Source organism: Melozone crissalis, unplaced genomic scaffold (assembly GCF_028551555.1).
Source record: "Melozone crissalis strain CALT ecotype California unplaced genomic scaffold, PUWL_Pcris_2 ptg000027l_1, whole genome shotgun sequence".
In the NCBI taxonomy this organism is placed as follows: Eukaryota; Metazoa; Chordata; class Aves; order Passeriformes; family Passerellidae; genus Melozone; species Melozone crissalis.
In genome coordinates this window covers 47,266,745-47,293,322 of record NW_026535805.1, presented here as the reverse complement: position 1 = coordinate 47,293,322, position 26,578 = coordinate 47,266,745, and the positions used below count along the sequence as shown (strand labels likewise).

The window sequence follows — 26,578 nt, the reverse complement described above, 5'->3', positions numbered from 1 at the left end:
AATCAGACCACCATTAAGAGCAAAGCTGGACATTAACAATCTCTAAACTTGTTTTTCTTTCCATCAATATACAATAAAAGGAGCAACAACACTTGAGCACAACTCTTTCTAAATTACATTTGTGTACTTCAGGCTGAAGAAAACAGAAAATCTGAACATCCTGCTAGATTATCTCTGTTGAGCTAATATCCTAGCCTAACCCTAAAATGCCTTCCAGAGAAATTTATATATTATAAACTGGGATTTTTTTGTCAAGCCAAGCCAAACTTACTACACAGGTAAACATGAACATGTAGATTTTAAATACTGCCTTCCTTCACAAACTGTACTTCCCCATTAGCGGAAGAGCTGGAAACCAAGACTGTGAATTGCAATGTTAGAAAGGGTTGCCTATATCTTAAAACCATGTGCTTGATAATCTTGATATAAAAATATTTCAAGCATGATGCATCAACCACACATACTTATTTAAATAAACCAGATTTGTTGGCTACTGTTAGTTGATTTTTATTAGTTAAAAAATAAGCAGTAACACCAAACTGAATTCTGTTTTTAAGTGCTAGGCATAAAGAGATTGAATTTTCATTCATCCTTGCACGACACAAGTCATTCTTATTTTGCTGAATGCATAAATGCAGCCCCTGTAATCTCTTTCTGATAAAAATACCTTCACGTTTCCTCCACTATACAGTTACTCTAAAACTACTAAAAAGGCTACTTGGTGAACCCCATCCTGTGCCCAGCTTCACATGAAGACATTGGGGCCATGCAGACAGGCGCAATGAATCAGAGTAAACTGTAAGCAGGCAGTAGAAATAAAAGAAAACCCAACAAACAACTAATACTGAGAAACAAGCAGCAACAGCTTGTTTCCATACCATCAGCTGGTTTAGGAGGACCTGTTCCTTTTCCTGTTTCATTAAAAACTGCCTGTTACTCCTCAGGTATAACCCAGGATGCCACATGATGGCAGCAAACACCAAGCTCTGCCTTACCTGCATGGGCTGGTCGCCTGCTGCTCTGAAGTCTTCAAGCGGCTGCATGTGCCATGCAGGCACACCGTAGGGCTCCTCGGCAGGCCTGCAGTCCAGGGGATTTGCCCGCAGCTGCTCCTTGAGCCACATCTGAGTCCTCACGGCCGGCTGTATGGGAGCGCCGCTCACAGCCTGCTGCCCCAGGGTCGCGTATCTCTGCCCGAAAGCCTCGCAGCCGCCTGCCGCAGGCTTGCTTTCAGGTAAGGCACTGTAGGTCAGGTCTAAGGCGTGTCTCCTACTTGGGGAATCCGAAACAAAGTCGTCTTTGCTGCACGTGTCAAATTTGTACTTGCAGTCCAGCAGAGAGGATCGTTTTTTCCCCATGTCTTTGTCCTCAATCTTTAGCAACTCCATGCTGTCATGCAAACAACTTGGCCCATTTGTCCTTAATTGAGGTGGTACAGCTTTGTCCGTACCAGCCCTGTATTCCACCGAATGACTACTTCCATCCTGGCTGAAATTATTTGGTGAGCTGAGTTTAGACAAGGAGGACCATTTTCTTACAGGTCTTGCATCTTTCATGTCAAGAGAATTCTCCAGGGCTCCCTGATTTCTGCCTCCTCCTGACCGTACAAAGCTTGTACTCCATTTTGAGCCATCAGACTTGAAAGCTTCCCTGTGTTTGGAAAGTGAAGAGCTGGCACCAGACAGCATCACATGGGCAGTGGGAATAGAAACCAGTGATCGGCTGGGCTTAAATGATGATGTACCACTTGAAGTTGAATGATCTGTGAAGAGAAATTTATCATGTAAATAAGCGCAACATAGAGCTCATTAACACTAGTTCAGATAGGACAAAATATCAAATTCAAGGTGAAAAGCAAAAATAGAAGGAAAGAGGTTTTTTGACAAAATAGAGCCTTCTAGATCATTCTAAACCATGACAATAGAAACTAATTAAAGTGTGAGATTTTCAAGTTTATTTTGCTCAGGTGTCATGATAACAAAAATAAAAGCTCACTAAGCATTGGCAACAGAAGCTTCAGATAGAATTCTCAGCCTGTGAGCCAAAGAAACCATTGCCAGCTTTAAGGTGGCAGGATGGACTTCTCCCCCACTCCACACATACTAAGGAGCTTCTATATCACTAACAGTACAGGTGCTCAGGAGCCCCAAGACCCATTCTCCTTCCATCACCCCTCTTCTCATTTTTTGAAGACAGAACAATTCAATAAATGCATTTGGTAAAATGGCAGTGCTGTAGACAAGCCAGTTTAATAATGGTCACTTAGACAGAGTTATCCATTCTGGATCTCACCAATTTCCAAATATGCCTCCTGTGCTGTGTTTGGCTGGGAAAGAGTTAATTTCCTCTACAGTACCTGGTATGGGGCTATGTTTTGGATTTGTTCTGGAGACTGTGTTGGTGATTTAGGGATATTTTGGCGCCTGCTAAGCACTCCTTACACAATCAAGGCCTTTCCTGCTTCTCACCCACCAATGAAGAGGCTGCTGGTACACAGGGAGCTGGGAGGACACGCAGCTGGAAGAGTTGACCCCAACTGACCAAATGGATATTCTGTATTCTATGGCACCATGCTCAGCAATAAAACTGGGGGAAGGCTGGTTTGGGGGACTGCTGCTCAGGGAACAGACAGCTGGTGGTGAACAATTGTTTTAATTTGCAGCATTTCTTTCTCGTTACTTTTCTAACAATATTTTTCTTCAGTAAAAGACTCTCAGGGAAAGCAGGGATGGAAATGCCCAGAAGAGAGAAATGCATCTCCTCTTGTACAGGCAACTCCTTAGCTTGAGGCTGCTGGCTTTGTAACATTCAAGACAACTAACCTTTGTACTGAACCTTATGCAGAAGCTGAATCTGACACAGCACAAAGTCAGTCCAGCAAAGGCAGCAGTCCCGGGCCTTTTCATATCAAAAAAAAAAGTGTATTAGGGTTCAAAAAGAACTGACCTATGTTTTAGGCTATACAGATTTCTAGGAGTAGAAATATTACATCTGCAAGAGAAAGGTAAAAGAAACCCTGTATATATGTATCTGTAAAACTTAAAATAGTAAAAAATATATAGTAGTATTTAATATAGCATTTTCCATCTAAAATACTGACTTAATGTTAGACATATATGGTTTTTAAACTGAAATTAAAACCAATAATAATTAGAAATACATTATCTCCTTCATGTATTAGATTACAGATTTATCAATATGTGGTAAATTTTTATTTTTCCTTCTTCTAAATTTAATTTTAAAATAATTAATTTTGACTTAAGTTAAATTTCTTCACTTTCAGTATTAAACTCTTCAAGCAGATTTGAGCTTGGAATGCCACTTATATCCAAGCACAGCTAATGGATGCCTCCAATAATTTGTCTCAAAGAGAAACACAGTAATTTTGGCTTCAAGTTGTCCTAATTAGTCTTCCCATTAACACTCACTGAAACATATGAGAAAATTCACACTTTTTCTTAGAGCATATTGCTCAAGTCTGCCTTGCCTGCAGGCTCAGCTGGAAAGAGAACCAGTCTGCCTTTGGAAACACCTCGCAACACAAAAAGCAGGAAACTCATAGATTTCATTGAAAATAATAGAGAATGCAGAAAGCATCGAGAAACTTAAGAGATATTATTTCTTCTTTAGTCACAGGAATAAGCTCCATCTGGCCAAATCCTGTCAAAGACAACTTTATCCAAGCAGCAGGTTTTTCCCTTCCATACAGGTGGGGGTATGCAAATGCCAGTTCGGACATGACAGCGCTCTCTCCTTGGGATTACTTGGGGTTTGTTTCACTGATCTGGCATTTATTTGAAGATTACAAACACTCTCAAACATGGCCTATGTGTCTCCAGAGTCTTTCAAAGCTTAAAACTGCTCTCTTTAACGAAAGCCGAAAGAGACATGGGGATAAAAATGTAGCTAGATGCTACTGGTGTTCCTTTCAGCAGAAATAAGATTATATGACAACTTTTTCTTTTCAATTATCCTCATAACTTTTTCTGGTGCCCACCACAAAGCTCCCTGGAGTACTTTTCTAACAGGCATGACATTTTAATACCTGATCCAGTACTTTCAAAGCCACATAAATAAGAGAATTGAAAGTACACTATTTTAAAAACGCATTACAAGATTTCTACCATATAATAACAGCAGATGGAATAAAAAATTAAGAACATTTCATATGGCTTTCTTACCATCTTGTGTTACACTTCTGAAATATCTAATTACTACTTATCTGGCATAGAAAATTATGTAACAGAACCAATTTTGGTGTTAATAAAAAACTAATCACAAAGAGAGAGCACAGCAGGCACTTTCTTCTGAAAGAGGGGCAGAAGAAACCCCTCAATATAAAGTTAATAAACACCTTCTACGCATTTGTATTTTCCTGTGCTATGCTTTTTAAATTACTGGAAGAAAAACCTCTGAAGTAATTTCTCAGGCCAGACACGCCACCCTCACGCAGCTACTTAAAATCCTTATCTGTCGCCCAAAAGTCAGTCAAAACACACAAGTCAGAAAAGGTTCACTGTAACCCTCAACAACTTCTTAAGCTGCAAAATTATACCAGTGCTATGAGAACTCCCATATAAGATACACCTCTGACAAATTCTTCACAGATAAGATATTATCATACAATAGCAGGGTAATCACCTAATACAGTTACTCAATATTAATCAAAATCAAAATGTATCTGATGCATGTGTTTATGGGATGCATGTGTATCTAATGCTGCTGAATAGCACTGAACCTTCCTTGTGTGAAGGACTTTGAAATTTGATATTTTATCCAGGGTATAATTAGAATGCCCTGATCATGGAGAAAGACACCAGTATTAAAAGCAGCTGACCTTCTCTTCCTGTCCTTCCCTCCCACTTACCTCCCCAAAACACTGACATAGTTTACCCCAATCCAGGAAAATAAATGGAATTATTCTTACTAACTGAGCAGAAGATAAACAGGGGAAGTCAAGCCTCCATTATACAAATTGAAGGTCTTGAATCTGCCTGTGGTTTAGTGAACAAAAGCTCTGACATTTATTATAGGACCTCAGTTCCTCTGAACTGTTCTCTAGCTCTGCATGGACCCCAGCAACAGGTCACAAACAATTCCAGCATCCATCATAGGACTGAAGGAGCCATGGGTCTTCCATCTACCATGCAAGCACGTGGGTGCTTCTCATAAATCTCCAACAGAGCTGTTTTCAACAACAGAAGTGTCTAACTCTCCTGGGAGTTGGGTGAAAGACAAAGACATTGGGATGATGTGCCACTACAGTAGTATTGATGCTACATGTGTGTTCCTCCCTGCCTACCTACTCACAAACTGACAGGCCTCAATGCAACAGAGATAATCAGATGAGCCAGATGAGACATTTCAAAGTGGCCAGGCAGGAGGCCAGTTCTTGTAAAAAGCCCTAAGCAGACTGACTCATCATCCTCTGGAAGCAAAAGCATGCCTTTCCAGGGTGCAGCAGCACTTGCAGGAACGGTTTGGGCTTGGTTGCTTTGTTGGGGTTTTTTGGTACTGTCTAGACTTCTTCATCATTCTTTTTCATATTACTTCACATTTACTATGTCAAAATATGAGGTGAATGAAGGAAGGAATCTCTGCAAATAACTCTCTTCCAAAGAATAAATAAGAACATGCATCACAGAAAGCTGTGGCAGAAAAGCAGGGAACTGTTCAGACATTTAACAAGTTTTGCATGAGAAAGAACTCTATGAACAAAAAATGTTTAGGAATTCTAAGTTTGAACAGCAAGGAACTAATATAAAAGAATAACTAACAAAAAACTTACTAGAGGAAAAATGCAATACTAGCTAAAGTTAATTTAAAATAATGTTAAATGCTAAAAGACTTACTGCCAGAAAAATGTCTATGCCTTCAAAGCAGAAAAAGTCATGTGGTGTTTAGAAGCAAGTCCAATTAATGTCAATTGGAAAAAAGAAGGAAGTTTACTGCCTTCCACCATCGCCATCACTGTACTGCCAGTATCAATCAGAATTCTTTTACATAAGATGTGGGTTGCAAACTCCAAGTCAGTTCTACTTTGTTTCACATTAATTGTATGGGATTTTCTGTAACCTACTGTGTTGCATACCAAAGGAATACAAGTTGTACCTAAAAACTTGATAGTTTTAAAAGGTGAAGGACTTTAAAAGCTTTGTAATTCACAAATAATTTGAACAGTACAATGCTGAATAATACGTGACCTTAGAAGGTTGCAGTTGAGACAGGATTTTCAAAAACTGAAGCAATTTTGTTGCTTTTAGGACTTTGTTTCAGATGAAATACTGGTAAAGCTACTGTGCCTCAGCAATGTTATTATGGAGAGATGCAAGAAGGAATAAATGGCAGGACAGCCTCACAGGCCTCCCACAATGCACACATATAAAAAATACTACAGGGCAATTTTAAAGAATTTTTACTAAGTACAGCAGAAAGCCATGCTGAAAAGAGTAAAAGCTGCACTCACAAATATCAGGATGGAATCCACACTTATGCAAGGAAAGAACTGCAGAGGTAACACTGAGTTCCAGCAAATGGCAAACAGCTTCTTAGACATCCTTACAAACAAAGGCAATGCTATGTACAAATGAACGTACTTGAACAGAAACTTCCTTGACATATCCCATCTAATTTATTAAGACCTGGCCATTTGGTGTCCATCTTCCTTATCCTCCTCCTCTACAGCTAATGAATTTGCTTGTCCCCCAGTTGTGACTTCTCATTCTTTTCCATGCCCTTGAGGCAAACACACCTTCTCCCTTGTTTGACAGAGAGGTGATAGGGCAGGAACCATCATTCTCAGAGTAAGTAATGAGGACAACACTCTCAATTTGCAAACAATACAAAATAAGGGCAAGAGAGAAACAAGTATGTTGTAAAATTTATTAAAGCTTAACAAAGAAACTGTCACAGAACAAGTGAAAATTATACCTCCTCACTTAGCAAATGAAAAATACTTACTCAAAGAAAATAACTTGTATTTCCCTATTTTTGCATTATTCACATCCTGTTTTCCTCTTACCATGTAAAAGGTTGCCTTGCTTCACTTAGATTTACCTGAAAACACTATTTTCCCTAGCATACAGTACTGACAAGGAACGTGCCTTATAGGAGCTACTACTTTGTATTAAGCTGTAGTATTTCTGGTACTGAAATACTCTTTCACAAATCCACTCTTTGATCAAGTCTCATTAGGGCACAGCCAACACTCACCAGCTTTGATTTATTTAAAGAGTATTGTCCCATGCTTGAGAGGTCATCCCTGTACCTTAACATCAGGTTCCCACCACGTCTTCCGAGATAGCAGACCTGGCAAAAACCTCATTAGCGAAGTTCTAAAGATTCTAGCAGCAAGAACACACAACTAAGTAACACAGTGGGCCACACCTTCATAAGATCTCACCCTAGCACTACAAATCAGTCTCTGCATTTCACATCCCATTTCAAGAGCCAAAGCTCTTAATTCCATCACTTAATTTAGATGACAAGAGGCAATCTGAGCATCTTGGGAGAACTGCACAGGGGTGATCAAAACGAAATCAGTACCCAAATGAAGCACACAGATATAACATTTGCTTTTCTCATCCTACATGATCAGTTAAAAAGACACTACACAGGAGACAAGCTCTGTAGAAAGTGTTAGTTTACTCCTATGAGCCACTGCAGTCAGATTTGAGGTCAAAGTTCTCAGTACTAACTGACATTAAAATACATTTGGTAGAATGAAGTGTCATCCAAAACACTCCTCATTAAAAGTTAATACACATTTCCCTGACTTACACAGCTGGTTTGGGTTTTGATTTTTTTTTCTGAAAATGATCCACATGCTGCTTTAAAATAAACTTCTTTAAGCTAGCTGTTTGGCAGTACCAATTACAAGACTCAAATAATAAAACTCTACATGTGTTTCAATAAACAAAGCTTAACAAAAACTTCTAACAACAGTTTGTGTTTTGCAAAGGTTGACTTCAGGGAGACTGTACCAAGGCAGTGCAACAGTTTTTGATGGGGAAAACAAATACAAACTCCACAAACAAACAGAAAAAGGCAAGTGCATGTGAGTGGTACAGTAAACCTGAGGTCTTAACACTCACTAGGTATATATATGCAGAGAGTAAAAAGCAAACCCCTAAGCCCCCAACATACCAGATACACATCAAGTAGATCTGTCCTGCCCAAGGGATCTAGCAGAACTGGTATTTCAGGACACAGACAAAAAAAAAAAAAATAGTACTGCCTATTAATATTTCTGTGAACTGCCAATTTACCCAGCAATATCTAGGCTAATAATACTCAGCTGGGGAATCCACAACTCCAAAGGAGAAGCGCCTTCGAAAAAATTTAGTAACTTCTACTCTTGAGCCAGATCTGGGTCAACTCAGCTCACTTAAATGAAACCCAGATTCAGAAGATGATATAACAGGGGACTGTAAAGGAAAGTAGCAGTGTATAGAGGTGAGATGCTGTCACTCCAAAAGGAAGTGAGGCATTGGTCCTGTGCAACAAGGGCAGCTCTGACGAACAGGCACACATTTCAAAAAGCAGCAGGCAAAATTTGTTTTACAGGAAAAGATTATTCAGCAGAGAAAAATAACTTACAGCAAAGTCAACTATTGCAAGATTCTATTCTTGTTTTCCCTATTCTACTCAGTTATTCCAGATGTCAGTGTTAGAGAATTAAAATGAATGTTGGATTCATTAAAAGAAAAGTGACAAATACAATATCATGGGATATTTAACCAAAGCAGAAAATATTTCACTGATTTTATCTGAGCAAATAGTCTAAAGGAAACAGCAGATAAGCCCAAGAGCAAATTTTCACTCCATATCAGTCACTGAAAACAAGTTATTTATGACTGCTATTGGTCCAAGCTATGGACCATCTGCTAAATTAATCTGTAAAGAGAAAGGCTTACCCAATTTATATAAAAATCTCTTTAGATGAGAAAACTGAGCATGTTAGGATAGAAGTATGTCTTAAAAGAATGAACTTGTTTTACCAGAGTACAATAAACCTTTTGATTTATGCATTTTGCCTCTTCAACCAAGGATATCACAAACCTACAGCCAAATATAATAGGGATTTCTAGAAATACAAGAGAATAAAGGATTCTCTGAACAACCATTTTCAAAAAGCTAAACTTTCCCAGCAGTAAGTGACACACACACAAAGAAACATCCCATCTTCAATGTGTTCTCTTGATGTGCTTCTCTGCACTCAGCTTCAGCTTTGGTGCTATTTTGCTGCCATACATGTATAGCACCCGAGAGAGAGCTGTGCTACAGGATATTCACAGGCTGCTGAGTGAGCACATGTGAGTTACATGCAGCTGGCCACCAAAAAACATTAAAAAATATTATACATGCAATGTGGATGCTCTATGCAAAAGAGCACAAACCAAGTGAAATTTGAATCTCCCAGCATCTATCTTCTCCAGCCATCTAAGAGCTATTTTTGAGAAAGTTATATAACTAAGTAGAACAATTTTTAGATTAACGGGTTCTATTTTCACTCCCCCCAGATAAGAGGATAAAGCAATATTCCAGAACAGCAGTCACGTAAACAGGCAACTTGATTTCATTGAAACAGAAGCATGAGTGAAAACCTATACTGCCAGGGGGAGTTTCTTTTGTAGTGAGCTGTCTCATTTTTAGAAGTCTAGATCTTAACTTGCATTTGCCCTTTTATGAAGGCCATCTACAGCTTCCAATTCCATTTTCCATCAACAAGCACTTAACAGTGAAGACGTAAAGAAATCAAATATCCCCCTAGGACCTTCTTTAAAAGTAATGGCTAAAGGGGAAAAAGCACCGTGGATGCCACACTATATCTGTTCTCCTTCCTTTCTGTATCTGCAAGATACCCATGCCACAAATACCATCTACTTCAACAGCCCCCTCTTGCTGGCATTATTTTTTCATCCCTAGCTAGGAACTACTCAAAAAAACTAGAGTACCTTAGCCCATCAGAACAGAAATCCACCGCTGCCCTCCAGAGGGGGACAATTCTAGATATTTTTGTTCTCTGCAAGAGAACACCCAGTACTAGGTACATACCTACCCTTTCCTATACCAAGACAGATAGAAGCTGTGCATTCTCAGTCTCCACAGGCCACTTACTTGTATCATCCCAACTCCCAAACTTGGCTCTGACACCATCTCCTCCAACAACATTCCCAGATTAGCTAGGCTGACACCTTTCAGCAGCAAAACTACCTCGCCTAAGACATCAAGCGCAAAGGATGTGCAAGTGAAGACAAACTCACGTGAGGAGAGTTTAGAGATGCCCTCTAACACAAGGGACCAGAGCAAAATCTGAGGGCTCCCAGAGAGCACTATCATTCCAGAGAGTTAAAACTCTGTGGCTGACCCACATTTTCTTCATAACCACAGGTAGAAACAGAGCCCTCAATTTAATGTCAAGTAACTTCAGAAGGTTACATCCCACTTTCAAGGAGACTGGAGTTTCTGGCTAGGTTTTTGAGATAATTATCCACTAATGACAGTTTAACCCCTCTTTCTACTAAGACTTTGCATTGAAATAATTAAAAAATTATTAAATATTAAAATATTTAGAGTCAACTGGTACCTGTTATCCTCACCAGAGAACAGTGGATCTCTTGGTTCACAGCCCACCAGGAATAGCTCTAAAGAGGACCAGCACCCTTCAGTTTTATGCCAGGCCACACAAGTAGGGAAGGGAGAACACACCTTCATTTTTTTCTCCCAACCCCACACTTCAGCTTCATTTCCTCCACTGATCTCCCTCAGCTGAGCTTTGCACAGTAGTCACCCTCCTAGTTTACCTCTGTATTCTTACTGCGGGAGCCCCAGCCCAAACCCATAATCACAGAACAGAATCATTTAGGTTGGAAAAGATCTTCAAGATCATTAAGTCCAACTATTAACCCAGCACTACCAAGTCCCACACTAAAACCATGGCCTCAAGCACCATATCTACATGTTTTGAAAACCTCCAGGGATGGTGATTCAATCACTTCCCTGGGCAGCCAGTTCCAGTATCTGGCAGCCCTTTAATTGGTAACTCTTCCAAGTATCACAGAGACTTCAGTACAATCAGAGCACATGTACACTACTCGGATGGAGAAAGGAATCCTTTCACAGGCAGCAGCAGGTGCTGTGAGCAGCCCCAGCAGTGAGGCTGCCATGGGTGCAGCAGTGAGGCAGGAGGACACTGCTTGTGCCTCTCCCTGCTTCACAGCAGGGCTGTCCCTGCCTGACTCCCTCCTCCTGCTGCAGACCAAGGTCAGCCCAGGTCGCCAAGCACAGCCAGCCTGCCCTGCTGCAGCACTGCTGCTGCTCTGCACCTCTTGGAAGCACTTCATGGACCACAAGCCACTTACTTAATACACTTTGGGAAGGCCTGTATCAAGCAGGAATCCCTTCCAAGGGCCAGAAGCCATCCTCAGCAACCCAAAAGTTCAACGGGTGCTTCCAGAGTAACTTAACTCACTGGGGAAGTCTCTCTCCTTGATGCTGATCCCCCAATGGTAAAAGAGATGGTAATATGTTAAGGGTAGCTAATATTCAACTGGAGTAGGTCTCTTGCAGACCCAGCAGTCTACTTAATTACTTACTAAGATTTGGGGAAAATCACAATAAGAAATTTGGCAAATTGAAATAAGAAACTGGGGGGGGGGGGGAAGGAAAAATGTTACTAAAACCCTGTAAAGTAAAAACAGAAAGAAGTAAAATACACTGTTACAGAAGTAGCTTTAGCATTCTATTTTCTAACCTTCATACCCTTAATTTACCGTACACTAATCCCACCTTCCCTTAAAGTTTCTTAGACACATCAGGGCTTTGATAACAAATTAACAGCCTACTCCACATGTAGGTCACCATCTGGAACTCAGCTCAGGTCACAGAGGATTAACTTTAAATTGGATTGTAGCACAGCTCTACATCCTACAAAAGAAGCCACATCTTATACTTCAAAAATTAAGTATCATTATCTGTATTTTCCAAATGAAGAACAGGAGATAAACTCTTAAAACAATTAGACTCATGTCACTTATAAACTTTACCTGCTTCCTCCCACTGCCCTTTACACTGAGTGGTAGTGGCTCCCCTGGTTACCTTTTTAAATTTCACAAATTCAAGCAAAACAAAGTAATAATAAACTTAGAGGAAAGGAGTGTAAGATCCATCTGGAACTCCCAGCTTTTCCTTATAGCAAGATTCCCCTTACTAACAGAAACATTTCTTAAAGCAATAGTGGCAACAAGAAGATATGGAAGAGTTTCTGCATTCCATCCCACAAAACTGATTACAATATAATAAACAGATGTGGAAAACCCTTTGCTTTTGTGCACCATTTGGCTTTCACTGTTTTGACTCCAGCTTTTAACATGCTATTTTTCAGGCACACCTGTGGAGCCATGGTACTAAGACTACTAGTAACAGAGAGTTGTTCCAATTCTAATACAGAATTTACCTACAGCAGAAAACAAAGGAGAGGGATTCACAGTTCTGTACTGCCCATAAACAACTTCTCCTCCAGGCCCCCAACCTTCATATACCCTGAAAATTCAGTTTTAGGTGTTTTCTGGAGGGCAGTTTGAGCAAAAGTAAATGCAACAAAGGTTAGGAGTGGCAATTCTGAGCATGTATTTAGAACCAAATCTCACACTCTCTGGAGGACTTCTGTACTTTAAAAAACAAGCCTCCACTCCAGAAGGGAACTAATACTTCCTTATATGTCCATCCACAAAGAAGCCATTAAGTATCATTTTAAAGGCTGGAGAAAAAACAAACCCAAACTTCATGCATGCATTAATTCTTAAGAGTGTGATTTCACTGCAAGTAGTCTGTCTGTAACATAAAGACAGTTCTATACTATTAAAATGAATCTGTATGTCATATTTTTTAGATGTATCCTGAAAACTAAAGGCCATTTGTACCTGTTGACAAGACTGGTTGAAAGATCTGATTTTAATTATAACCAATGCTTAATAAACTGATAGTGAATCAGAAGAGAAATACGTAATGACCAGTAGAGTTTTTTATTACAGCTTTTCCTACTGAAGCGATTTAGCCTTGTAAATAATTTCTAAAATAAATTTCTTAAAAATTAACAGCAGTTTAGAGCTTCTCCATTCTTTCACTGGCAATCCATTTCTAAAGTTGCTTTTCCCCCCCCACTTCCTATGCCAAAAGAGTTTAGTGCCCTGGCATTACAACGACTTGGAAAATTTTAGGATTAGCACACTAATTAAATGAAAGCAATAAATTCAACTAAATCATAAAAGCAAGAAAATATAAGTAATTAATTATGAAAAATGCTTTAACAGAATGTTTCTCATCCTGAAAGAACAGAAGTTCCTTTGCCAAATCATATATATGTCAGGCACCATTTGGTCCATTGAGTTCACCCTCCCTGGAATGAAACACACTTGCTACAAATTCTATCAGCAGTTCCAGATTAAAAGACTTGATCTACTGTGGAAAACAGAACTCTACCCCAGCTACAATTTGCATATTTGAGATGATTTCTGTTATCATTTAAGATAAAACATGCTAAAGCATTCAAAACAAAAAGAAGATGCCATACACACACACAAAATAAGAAGTCCTTCCTTGGTGCAGTTTGCGATTTGATCACCTTAATTTTAGAAATCAATCTGGCATCTCAATTCCCTACAGTGAGGTTTACCTAGCACCTGAATGGGAATGCTGGTTCGCTGCCAACACGCCTCCCTGAGTGCCCACGGAATCTCCAGCACCACTGAACACAGCCATCACGCTTACACACAGCATATCACATGACATAAAAACTGCAGCTATTTAAGTGCTACTACCTGTACTGCTACCCAGTTTTAGACTTTATTTAAACACAAGAGTGGTTCACTGTTTACAGACAACTAACAAGCCTGAATACAAACAATCTGAATTACATTTTCCTTCAATGGGTTTAGTGATCACTTCTCTCTGCTCCCCAGGAGTACCTGAAGACAGATTTTTTATGCCCTTTCTGTCTTCTGTGATGAGCACAATTAAAAGTACAGAACAAGAGGTGGGAGAGAAGAAAATGTTTCAATTGCTGCTTTTGATAATGGAAAGAATTTAGTGTTTACAGATTTACTTCCAGTTGTTGGCTCATACATTTGGATATTTATAGTACTTATCACTATGGCATCCAAGCACATTAGCAGGGCTCTGATCCCCACAAAGAAAACAAAACAAAACAAAACTGTTTCTTCTCTGCTCTCCAGCTGTTAAGAAACACCTCAGTTAAGGTGGGGAAGCACGGCACGTTCCAGAAATTAGAGAATTCTTTTCAAAAGGTAGACTCCATTTCAGACATTATTTTTTGATCAGAACAAGCAGGGATCAAAGCCTATCATAAAAGTTGGTGTGGTAGACCTGAGACCTGATCTCTGGCTCTCAAATAAAGCCAGTTCCATAACCACTAGCTAAGAAAGTGTGAATTGCATACTTACAGAAAGCATTTAAATAATAATAAAAAAAAATCTGTCTAATTATGTTAATAAGTGAAGTCATCTTCCACCCCAGAGAAATGCAAGACAGTAATTTTGCGCAATGCGGTATCCACAGTGCTCATCAGTTACCCAATAGCACCAGTAAATCCCCAACACAGCAAACTGTAATGGCATTCAGCCCACATCCCAGCTACCAGGATGAAATCTGAAACTCTGCAAAGGGTAGCAATTTTAGAAGCTACACACAGATCTTCACATCCCTGCTCAAGTGGTGTAAGGTTATTGATGCACTTCAGCTTCAAAAGAGAGGTCAACACAAATGATTTTTGATAATCAAAACTAGCAGGCTTCACCTTGCACAGAGTATTTTTATAATCACATACTGCTTAATTCCCTTTTGCATCTTGGGCTAACACTTATAGGCAAATTAGACACGACTGCAATATCGAAATAATGAAGCAGCAGAAATAACTGTATCAACAACTATTATAAACACTGAATGGAAAAATGGCTTCTTAACAGAACCTCCAAATATCTTTATTTACCCTGTCTTTTTGTAATGCACATTATTTTAACATTTCCATTTATATCTTTAGTAATTATAAGCCAAAAACATTAAAGATGTTGGAAAAACAAGCATGGTAACCGTTATCTATATATATATGCAAACAGAAACTCCCATATAAAGCATATTAATAAATCTGTTTATATAAGCACATGTAATGAAATAAACTGATTTAACTAGCCTTTCAAATCAGTAAGCTTCAGAAGATACCAGAAAAAAAAAAAAAAAGGAAAAGAATTCATGCTTCTTCAAGTCTGGTATCAGACTTCTGAAACACAGAACTCCACCAAGCATATCCTGCTCCAAGTCCCACACTTCTCAACAGCTGGAATAACACCCACCCATGTAAGCATCAGTCTAATTAATGTTCTTTAAATTTTACAGTAAATTAAGGGTATACTACTCTTATGGGAGTACTCCATACTCCCAGAACCACATAAACATGAACATTTGGCCATAAGTCACATGTTTTATTAATTCTTCTAGACTATGCTACCTGCCAGAACTAACTAAAGTAAATATCCATATACAGTCATAATATTCCCACCTACTCTTGAATTCCCATTTCATTCCAAAACTTCAAAAGTATATAATTAAGAGACTGATTTTTTTACATTCCTCACCTTCTTCCAAAATAATCCATTACAATTTCCATTAAGGATTAAATAAATGTTAATTTCCATTAAAAAATCAAATTCTACTCATGGGTAAACACAAAACCTTCAATTTTTGTTGTTCACTCATCATGTCTACATATAGACCACTTCTTCGTATTCCACAAGAGTCTGATTACATCGCTTATTGTCATTCTTAACATGCAGAAAAACAACACAACTATCCCAGATCTTATTTCACAAAGGAAAATAAGAAAAAAATCAGCAGGAACAGAAGGAAGAAAGTACTACTGCACCATCTCATAAAGATATTCCAAAAGCTGAAATACTACCAGCATAAATCATGGACTGTTCCTTCTTTTATTTACATAACATACTGTTCTTTTTAAGTGAAGACCCAAGTGTTACGAGAATGGAGCCATTTGGAACAGCAGAAATCACAGATTTTAAAACAGGAATTTGGCCAGAACAACCTTTTGGTACTTTACCTTTTTTTGTTTGTTTCTTAATGTTGGTTTTTTTTTTGGTTTTTTTTTTTGGGACTGACACTGAAAAAATAGAAAACCAACAAACTGGAGCAGTTGTGTACATAAAACTAATCCACATGGCCCTCCTGTACTGAAGTCCTTTGTCATAACAACCTCAGTGTCAACTAGTAAGATCATCTGAATTCCTGATCAAGGTGAAAAAGATTTCGTGTAAAGGCCTGAATGTGGAAAGCATTTCTATCCTGTGGGCTGCTTGAAGTCAGATTTGTTTTCCCCTTCTTCTTCCTGAACTCCACTAGGGGAGAGGAGATGGGGAATAATGAGATCTGAAGAGAAACACCAAACTGAGGGACACTGACATGAATTGAGGAGAGAGAAAGCAACCTAAGATCCCCTTCAGCATGTCCCAGGGAGAGCACGCTCCAGTTTTACAGAAGCCATGACTCACTGCACTCAGAACCTTTCAGAAGCTCTATTAGACAACAGATATCCAAGCAACCACCACAAGAAATTGAATTTGTTTTCACAGAATCAGAGAATGTCTTGAGCTGAAAGGGCATCAGACACGATCTTGTTTCAACCTCTCTGAAGTGTGTTTTCTTCACATGAGATTTTTTTTTATCATGAGCATTCTTCCTCCTACTCTAAATAGGGCATAATAGCAAAAAACAAGAATTCTGCACATCTCATTTGAATTCTCATTAGTCTAAAATTTTTTCAACTAAACTTCTTTAGTCTATGAAGATTTCTGTAACACATGAGGAGAACACAACCCCATTATGGATGCCCTAGTGAATCCAATTCCCTTTCTATCCCTCTGAACATATTTTTAGTTCAGTTTTCTAGCTGAGCTAATTAGAATTTAAACCTTGCCATTACTCTCAACAGCAAAGTATGACTGCATGCAGATAGCTGATGCAATGACAAAGAAAGAAGTACATTTAACCATATCACCTCTCTAAAGAAAAGCTTACTGCAGAAACGCCTCTCACCCAGTTAAAAAGTGTCTGCTTCTTTAGAATTTTTATGTAAGATAGAAAAATAAACTATAATTCTGTCCTGAATCTCTAGGTACTCCCACAGATTAAAACTTACAAACAGGAAAACTGAAAACCTCCTGCCACTTCATACAATTAATGCCATTGTTTAAGTCAACCAAAAAAGTTCTATTTTTGAAAATACAAAATATTTTTAGCCTTTGACAGGGACAGAATAATCCCTGATGGAAAAGGATGTGCCACTAAGAGTTTATGATAGTTATACAACTTAAGAAAAATGCACATAATACAGTCTTCTGATTCACAGACCAACATCAACACTAGAATCATCCTGTATGCTTAAAAATAGCAGCCCAAACACAGGGACACATTCAATGCAAGATGTATCAAAAATATATACATTTATTTAAACTCTGGTTTATAGTCTTTAGACTTGCTAAAAACAACAGGAGATAACATGAACTGGTACACAGTTTTGACCATAAAAAAAAAAAAGAGAAAACAATAACAACTCACTCTCACACCTTCCCCCACTCCTCAAAAAATGCATAAATGTCAGATAGTTAAATTAGTTAAATTTATTTGACTATTCCTGGTAGTAGCAGACAAAAATAAGAGTCAACAACAGAAAAACTATGGGTTGGTAGGTTCTGGCTGGACATCTAGGAAAAATTCTTCACAAGGACATCTTATGGCACTGGGACAAGGTTATTCAAAGATTTTGAGGTATCTGAGAAGGTTCTAAGAATCAGAAAAACAAAGTCAGGGCTGACCTGGTCTGTTTTGGTGATGATCCTGCTCTGAGCATAAGGCTTGAAACAGAAGTCTCCTGCAGTCTTCTCCAAACCACATTTCTACAATTCAATAGCATGAAAATATGCTAATACTTTCTCAAGGAGGCTAAAATCCTTATTAATTTTGCATTAAAAATATCTGAATTAAACCATTTCCTTCCTATATTCGCCTGAGATAGGCAGTAGCATTTAAATTATCAAATATTTGCAAGGAGCCAACCTACAACCAGGTAGAATATGACACTGGCGTTCAGGACCAGGTGTGTCATTTATGTAAGAGATGATTGCCATGTCATACTTGTATTATTACCTGGCAAGATGAAAGCAAAGTTCTTCTACTTCCATCCCTTTTTCAGGGCCATACTATCAAAGGCATTATGTTGTGATCTCAAAATGGGGATGCCATTTCTTCTGGGACACTAAGCTCATAGGAAAAAAAAACAAACAAGAATCTCTGCGATCCATTCAATTTGTTAGCAACATCCTTATAAACTTTCTACTCAATGCAGTAAGAGTTTAAAAAAAAATCCACTCATATTGAGGAACAAGGCATAAATTGTAATGTAATAACAGTTAACATGGAGGGAGATGCTAATTTATGTTTATGTCATTCATAAATGTAACTAATTCCTTTCAAACATATTTCATTGTTACTGCTTTTTCTATTTCAAGGATTAAGCCCCGGGAAGAACAGCAGCACAGAAAGCAGGGAACAGAAGAGGGTGCAATTCCTGAACATCACAGGAATTCTGGAAACTAACCAAGAAGAAACTGACATAAAATTAGAAAGGTTACTCCAGTATGCTTTCCGGTTTTCATTGTTATTACAAAAACTTAGAGAAAGCTGCAAAGAGGGCTGGTGTCAGAGACATTTTTCTGCATTAGAGGGAACTGAACACTGCCTTTTTTCCTGCCAATCGTCTTTCTGCCTTTAAGGACAGACTTCATTTTATTCCTAACACCTAAGTTGCCTTCTGGTTTTTTTCTGACCTTGCTACTTAACAGACATTTTAAAAACAATACACCCATAGACAGAAAATACTGTTTAGTTGTATACAACCAACATTTCCTACTTGGGATGCCTCAGAAGTGTTTTTCTGCAGACACAGCTTGAGTATTCACTACAAGTTATTTGTTGCATAAGTTGTATTTACTTATATAAGCCGAATAAGGCATAATCTTTTTAACCTAATGTACAGGACAGCTATACTAGAACATGCTGCAGGAGCAAAGAAGTGACCTCTGGGAAGCTGACAACACTTCTACAATGCTGACTTTCATGCCTGCCGCTGACACAAACACAGTTATTGTCAAAGCAAAACCTTATCTGTCAGCCCTCTAAGAGGAAGAAAAAAACCTCAAGAGATTTCTTTCACCATGTTTTGCATTGGGAAAAACCCACACCAGTTTTCTTTCTAAATTTGATGGGCTAAGAAGCATTTAAGATGGTAAAAAGAAAAAAAAAAAAAAAAAAAGCACTGTGATAGTTTATGGTAATAGTAATTGCTTTTAAAACAAACCAATCACAGTTCTCAAAGGACTTTAACATATCAAAAGCAACAAACTTGCTCATATTCTGCCTGACAAAAAAAACCCCCAGCAGCTGTTAACAGCTACTACTCCAGTGAGGTTGCTGCAAACAAATGCCCCATGAGCAGACAGACAAGCATTCTTGAGGCTTTACCCCCTGCCCCCTCCATTACCCGTCCCCATTATTCTAACTTTCATTCTACCCCAAACCTGGGCTAACTGATCGGACTTGTCACTTGCTGAGTATTTCTCACTTCCTCTTACAGACCCCTAATTCCCCTAACGTGAAGAAAGTCAGAGATTCAGGAAGTGAGATGGAGTAACCATGCTTCATGCAAAGTGGTCTCTGCACATTGTTCTTCCTCACTGCTGCTTTTATGCTGCCAAAACTGATGTGAAAACTCCATCTGACTTATCACAGAAACACAAGCAAAGCCCTGAGAAAGGTTTTCTGGAACAGTGAGCTTTTATGTTCTACTTCAAAGGGAACTTTAACAGAAACTACTTATTATCAGCACACTGAAATCATGGCTAAAACAAAGGATGACATTAAATACATTAACTGGACTTTGCACTAAGAAAAAAGTTTAATCTGTGCATACATTATAGTAGAAAGAGGTCTGCTGAATAAAAACTAAGAAAGAGCGAAGTATAAGCCCTCCAGAAATGGATAGTCTTGTCAAACTGTTAAAAACCAGATATTTACAAACCTTTCTATGGGGGATACAAATAATCTGCTCTGTCAAGCCCCAGGCTAGAACACCAGGCAGCGGCAATGGGTTTTTTCTGGCTACAAGGAACTTCTGGCCTACATCCCAAATGCCTCTAGTCCATCACTAAGTGCACTATTCTGTCTACAGTGGAAAGGATTAAAAATGAGTCCTGTGATGTCTTCAGATAAGGCTGCAAAGGCTACTTGAATATGTACATTAAATACTGACTAGCTACAGAATGTTTCCAGTGTTCACAGAAAAATAGTCTAAGGCTAAAACTGTTCCTCTCTGTGGCTTTTCTGAAACTGATCTGACTCCTGCTCCCCTTCATGAGATCCTGAGCTACAGAACTGCTGAATACAGGCCAGAGAGTCTTGTTTGACATTATAGTAGCAAGGAAAACTGAAAAGTACTCCCTGAAATCTCCCAGCAAAGATTCATAATGACTGGTATGCCCAGGTCTCATGATATTAACCTAAGTACAGGTGAGAGAATTTTACAATGCTCCTTGTTTTTCTCATCAGAACACCAGATACCCACCACACTCCAAAAATACAGATTACAGGACATAAAAACATCTACTGATATTTCACCTGGGCATGTTGCAAATGACATGGACACTAAGAGGCAGAAATTGCAGAGTTTAGCTGGTAGAGAGATCATTTCCTTCACAGCAGCCCCTGTGGTGCTTGCTTTGGGAGCACAGCACTGTCTCTGCTTTTTCTGAGAACACTGACACAGCACCACGGCCTCTGCCACCCCGGTGAGGGGTGCACAAGAGGCTGGGAGAGGACACAGCTGGGACAGCTGACCTGAAATACCAAAGAGATTCCATCCCATATAATGTCATGCTCAGCAATGAAACTGAGGGGCAGGCTTCTTCCAAAGTATTTGCTGCTCAGAGACTGGCTGGGCATCAGTCTCCTGGTGGTGCATTTACATCACAATGTTCACTCACTTTTTCTTTCATTATTAAACTGTTTTCTTCTCAAACCTGAACTTTGGGAGTTTCTCCTTGGTTTTTTGCCCTTCTCATCCTCTCCCCCATCTCACCATTTAAACATTCTGGTACAACTCAGTGACATAGCTCTGAAATACATCATATGACAGAAATAACTTTTTGCATGGAAACCAAGAGAATGCCACTAAATTCTAAGTAAGCAGACCTTATTCTCATCGAGTTATTTCCAATAAGAACAGCAGAAATAATTTTTCTGAGAAACAACTACTGATGTTAGCTGAAGGCTAAATGCTCCAAGTTCATTGTGCAGAACACTCCCACTAGCCAGAAAAAAGTCCTGCTGGTATTTTTTATGCGAGGAAAACTGAGCATACTGTGAGAGCTTGTTCCTATAGAGAAACTGTCACAAAAGAAGGCAAAGTATGAGGTTAAAACAGCAGTTATTTCTCTCTGCAGAAGATCCATGTATGAAACTAGAAAGTGCCTTTAGTTTAATTCACGCCAGTTTCAAATTTAGAGTACACAAGTTCACATGTCACTGTTACTTAAAGCAGTTTCTCCATCTTATTTTAGTGGAAAATTATTAGCATAATTTTTTCCTATTCGTTAAATCCTGGGAATAGGCTACCAGAATCTGAAATAACCTTTTAATTTTTTTTTAATCCTAAAACCCCCCCAAAAAAAACCAGCCAAACTCTGAGCATGAATCTTTATACTCCCATCAGCCATACAGACACTTTATTCTAGAAAGCCATGGCAATACCACTTAGAAGGACTAGAGACTAATACAGGCTTAAGTGCAGTGCACATGTCTGATTGTCAGGGTAGATAATATCCAAGTAACACAATAACTCTGACTCACAGAGGGCTGGACACCACTTTATAATGTGAGACTTGGCAAGCAGAAAGGAAGGAAACAAGGAAAAATGCCTCAAACATGATTATTTTCTACCCTCCAAATAATCAAGCTACTTCACCAAACATATGCCAGTATTTGCCAGGATCCAAGGGCATAGAGATTAACCTCAATTCAATTAAAATCAGGAACTTCTCTGAAAATCCATCATCTTCCAAAACAGAACACAGTAGACAGTGAGCATTGCCAGCAATCAAGATCTAGGATCCTTGTGTTATTGCACTTTTGTGATACCAAACTGATAGCACAATCTACAGGTTTCACCTACGCATTGTCAATTCTATTATCTTTAGCAGCAGAAGAAAACTTCCCTCAAGATACTTCATAATTAAATTTTGTTTCCTGAAATTCACTTCTGCCCTTCACTATATTGAATAATTATATCTATTAACTTTCCTTTTTCTCCTTAATGAAAAAAAAAAAAAAAAAAAAAAGAAAGCACTAGAATACCATGCTTGGGACCTGCTGGAAGAAAGAGTGCTTGGAAGAGCAAAACCAAGTAACTGATTCTGGTTTTCCATGTTCCTTGGCATATAAAGAAATGCTACAATTCAATTGAAGTAATTAGGGTTTTTTTAAATCCTTAAAAAGATAATATATTCCCTTAAAAATGATAGACAATGATAGACCTCTGGATCTCATAACATCAAACCAAGTTCCTATTCTATCAGCTAAGCATTCCAGAGAAGCTGTTGGAAGGTTATTAGAAAAGGGGGTTTATTAAAGTTAAACTGGCAGAGCATCAACTCCTAAAAAGGTAGTCGCTCTGATTCTCTGCATCCAATCTCTTTCTTCCAGGAAAGCAACATTTATGAATTTTCACACTATTAGTCTGCATCCAGAAATATTAAATTAAATTAAATGAATTGCATGTAACAATAAGGGAGAAAGATCTGGGGACTTTCCACAGCACAACAAGCTTATCTGATGAAGGAAAATGTTCTGGTCTGCAATAATCATGGGCCCTGTATCTCACCACATTAATATCTAGTTCTTATCCCTCCTGTTCTAAAAGGCAAAACCTGGAATGTGCACAAGAGAAAGAGCTCTGCTGGGGTTTAGAGACCATTTAGAGACCATTATTTCTGCCAAGTCCCTGATTCTCTAATTAGGTAACCCAAATAAAAACCGTCTCAAAAACACTTAAAATATAAACTTCGTATTTCTTCTGCAAGTGCTACTAAAAGAATGGTTATACACAGGTATCACAACAGTTGTTAAAAATGAAATGCAAAAGGACACAAACTGACAGAAAACAAATAAAAAACCCTAAACACATTAACTTAGTTTAAACAGATATAACTGTAGTTTAAACAGATATAAAATGCCTTTTGATCTTTAAATGTAGAGCACTCAATTAAAAGTGTCAGATCCACCCAAATAACAACATCCCCACATTTAAGGTTTATAAATTTCGGTCCTCAGATCCCACATCAACATCATGCAATTTCAACTCCACTGCCTATTTCATTTCCTAATCTTCCTACCCTTGCACAACATAATATACAATCAACTGAATACATTTTAACATTAAAGGTTTCTTTCTCCTGTCTATGTCAAAACCCATCTCCCCTCCAAATCACACAGGTTTGAGCCAAACACAAGAGGTACTCATCTTTTTTTTAAACCCTGCGTTTTCAAAGAGAATGAATGTTCCTGAAATAAGTATGAATAAAAAGATGAATCTGAAAGAACATTTAAGAGACTATAAAAAAATCCCATTACAAATATATTTTAAATGCACTCATGCAGTGCATTCCCTGCATGAGTGTATTTATTAGCAACTATATATACCTGTAGAAACAAACTCAGGTGCAACCTTCAGAATTAAAGGAGATGTTAATGTTAATTCTGAAATTAAGGTTCTTATTTTTAGTGGGTGTAACAGAAAGGAAATCGCAAGGCCACAATTCGTTATCTGAGCATTGTTAAAAACTGTAATAATCTGCCAACTTGTGAAAAAAATTCCCCTCTGACAAAGCCCCAGGAGCTTCTTGCCCAGCACCACATCAGCAGCAGATGGCCAGCATCAAGTCTGCAATTACCAGCCTGGCCTGACAGTCCCACAGATGACAATGATACTCTTTTCTTTTTGTGGATGTGTGCAGGGGACAGCTTGAGAGATGCAGACAACTAGGTATCATAGGCATCAACCCCTTCCTCTAAAAATATACATATACAATCAATTTCCAGGCCTGTCATATGATTCCTCCATTAATCTTCATTTCACCATTACATTTCCCGCCTTTTTTCTTTAACACTTTTTATTCTGCTACTTAAAAGTTTTTCAAATAAGGTGGTAGGAAATGTGAAACATAAAGGATGCAGTAGAACTGACCAACTGCAGTAGAACTGTAAAGCATCACCAAAGACAAACCTCATGAACTATCTGTTGTGGCAACCTTTCCCCTCTTTATTTTATTCTCCCCCCATCCAGCCCTGAACAGATTATTCTCTTGCCTACAGAGGAGAACAGAACATCTGATGACGAACTGCTGTTTCATTTCCTCTCCTTCATCCCACCCCTCAAATGGGGAAGCCCTTAAGAGGGGGGAGGGGAAGGTATGGTTTTAATTCAAATGCTGCATCTTAAAATACTATTGTGCAGCATTTGGCTGGGAGTGATTAAAGCTATAAATAAATACACACCATGAGAGTACTTCACTCCCCCTACATCTCTGGGGGAAAAATACAAAAAAACTTCTGCATTAATACCCATTTATTATTTCAGTTTTACACCCAAGAACTTGAATATTTGAGCAAAACATTTATTTTGCCAAAGCCAACAACTGTTTACGAATGAAAGGAAGCAGAAAGCAAGTTATGAGCTGACAGATGCAACTGAAAGAGGGTGGGAAGGATTTTCTTATGTGCAAAAGAGGCCTGACAGACTTAACTGAGGCATTTGGACCTCTCCTCAGGAATGCTCAGCCCTCCACAGAGCCTTCTGTCTTACACCGATTCAGCATTCCTTACTTAATTTCTACTAATTCTTCCTGTTCTTCCTCATTCCAGCTACCCCTTTTGCAGAATTTATCAGGCACAGAAAGCTGCTGCAGAAAAGTATATCACAATCCTGCTGTCATTCATTGTCTGTCTCAAAAATCTTACTGGGAAATAAGTCAATGCAAGAAGAAAACCTCAAGTCTCACTACATCTCTCTCATTCCAGCTTAATTCCAGTGACAGGTTGTACAGGGAGGGTGACAATGTTATGGAAACACTGCCACTGTAGAGGCTGTACCCCTCCCTGATAAGATCACCTTTGACTAATCATGATTTAATCCAAACAAAATTCTGACAATCTTTAGATACTGTTGATTCTTCTCAGAGATCGTTAACTATGTGTCAAATTCCATGCAATAAAACATGAATTCCTTCCCACCAGCAGTGGAGATGAGAAGAGACAACAGGCTTTCCTCACGGCAAGATGAGCAAACTTTCTTTGCTGACACACACTATGTGACACACACAACGAATACCAGAAAGCATTGTCCTTTTATCAACTCCCTCGAAAGTTTCTGCTTTTTCCCCACTTGTTTATCAAATGCTGTAGTACAGGATATTACTTCTCTGTATAAATCTGGCACTTCTTGCAACTGCAATTATCAAAACATGTAACACAAACACCCCTTTTGTGGCAGAGATGCAAGTTAATGCACACAACTCATCCAGAACTAAATTAATCAACCCTTACCAAAACAATTACTTGGCTCCAGCAAGGAAAAAACTGCACGTGCTCAACAGCTTTGCAAAAGTACGGTTAGCTTGTGAAAAACATCTTTAAAGCGTTTTGGACTGTTTCTCTCTCAGAAACACACAGAACTTAGCAGTGTTAACTCACCTTCCACACTGTCAGAACAGGAGGTACCAATCCCAGTGTCCCCGCTGTCAGAAGCTATGCTGTGTCTTCTCACAGGATTGTTTTGACTGCTTGATGAAATTGTTGAGGACTGCCACAGGGATTCAGTACCAGGTAACCATCCCACTGAGGAATAATCCGAGCCTAGGAAAGAGAAAGCCAGAAGTCTGTCATTGGAGATACAATACAAAAGTCAGCAACAAAATACCTGCAAAGATGAAAACTGAATCCCATGTTTCATAGCTAAAATTTGAGCCAGAGTGTGTATGTGTCTTAGAGGTCTTTATCATACGATTCCTATCCTAGAACTGATCCTCAAATCACAGCAGAATTTTGCATTGCAAGCTTTCAAATACAAAGCAATGAATTAATTTTAGGACAGAAACCAGTTGAAGATTTGGCCACTGAGATACAGTCCTTTTCTGCTGTGTATAAACCACATGACACAGGTGATAAAGCCAGCAATAAAATCGTCAACGCTGATACCTAAAGTAATTCCTTACGTAGCTGCACATAAACAGCCTTTGTGAGACATGTATCCATCTAGTGGTTTGTTTCATTTTGGTGACTTTTTTCATTTAAATAATTGTTAAAATATTACATTTTAAAACACAATTCAGAGCAGCAACTAGTTCTGCTGTTCAAGGAGTTTTTAAAGTAGGCCACATATTCTCAC

The 26,578-nt window shown here is 38.7% G+C and overlaps 1 protein-coding gene across 2 annotated transcripts in view; it reads right to left on the bottom strand.

The window, feature by feature from the left end:
* CEP85L (centrosomal protein 85 like) overlaps positions 1-26,578 on the bottom strand; it is a 131,404-nt gene that overhangs the window by 58,832 nt on the left and 45,994 nt on the right. For both annotated transcript variants that reach the window (XM_054280218.1, XM_054280217.1), the window contains exons 2-3: positions 25,885-26,046; positions 996-1,762 (exon numbers count right to left, since the gene is read on the bottom strand). In XM_054280218.1, coding sequence (XP_054136193.1) covers positions 996-1,762; positions 25,885-26,046 — 929 coding nt within the window. The remainder of the gene's footprint in view (positions 1-995; positions 1,763-25,884; positions 26,047-26,578) is intronic.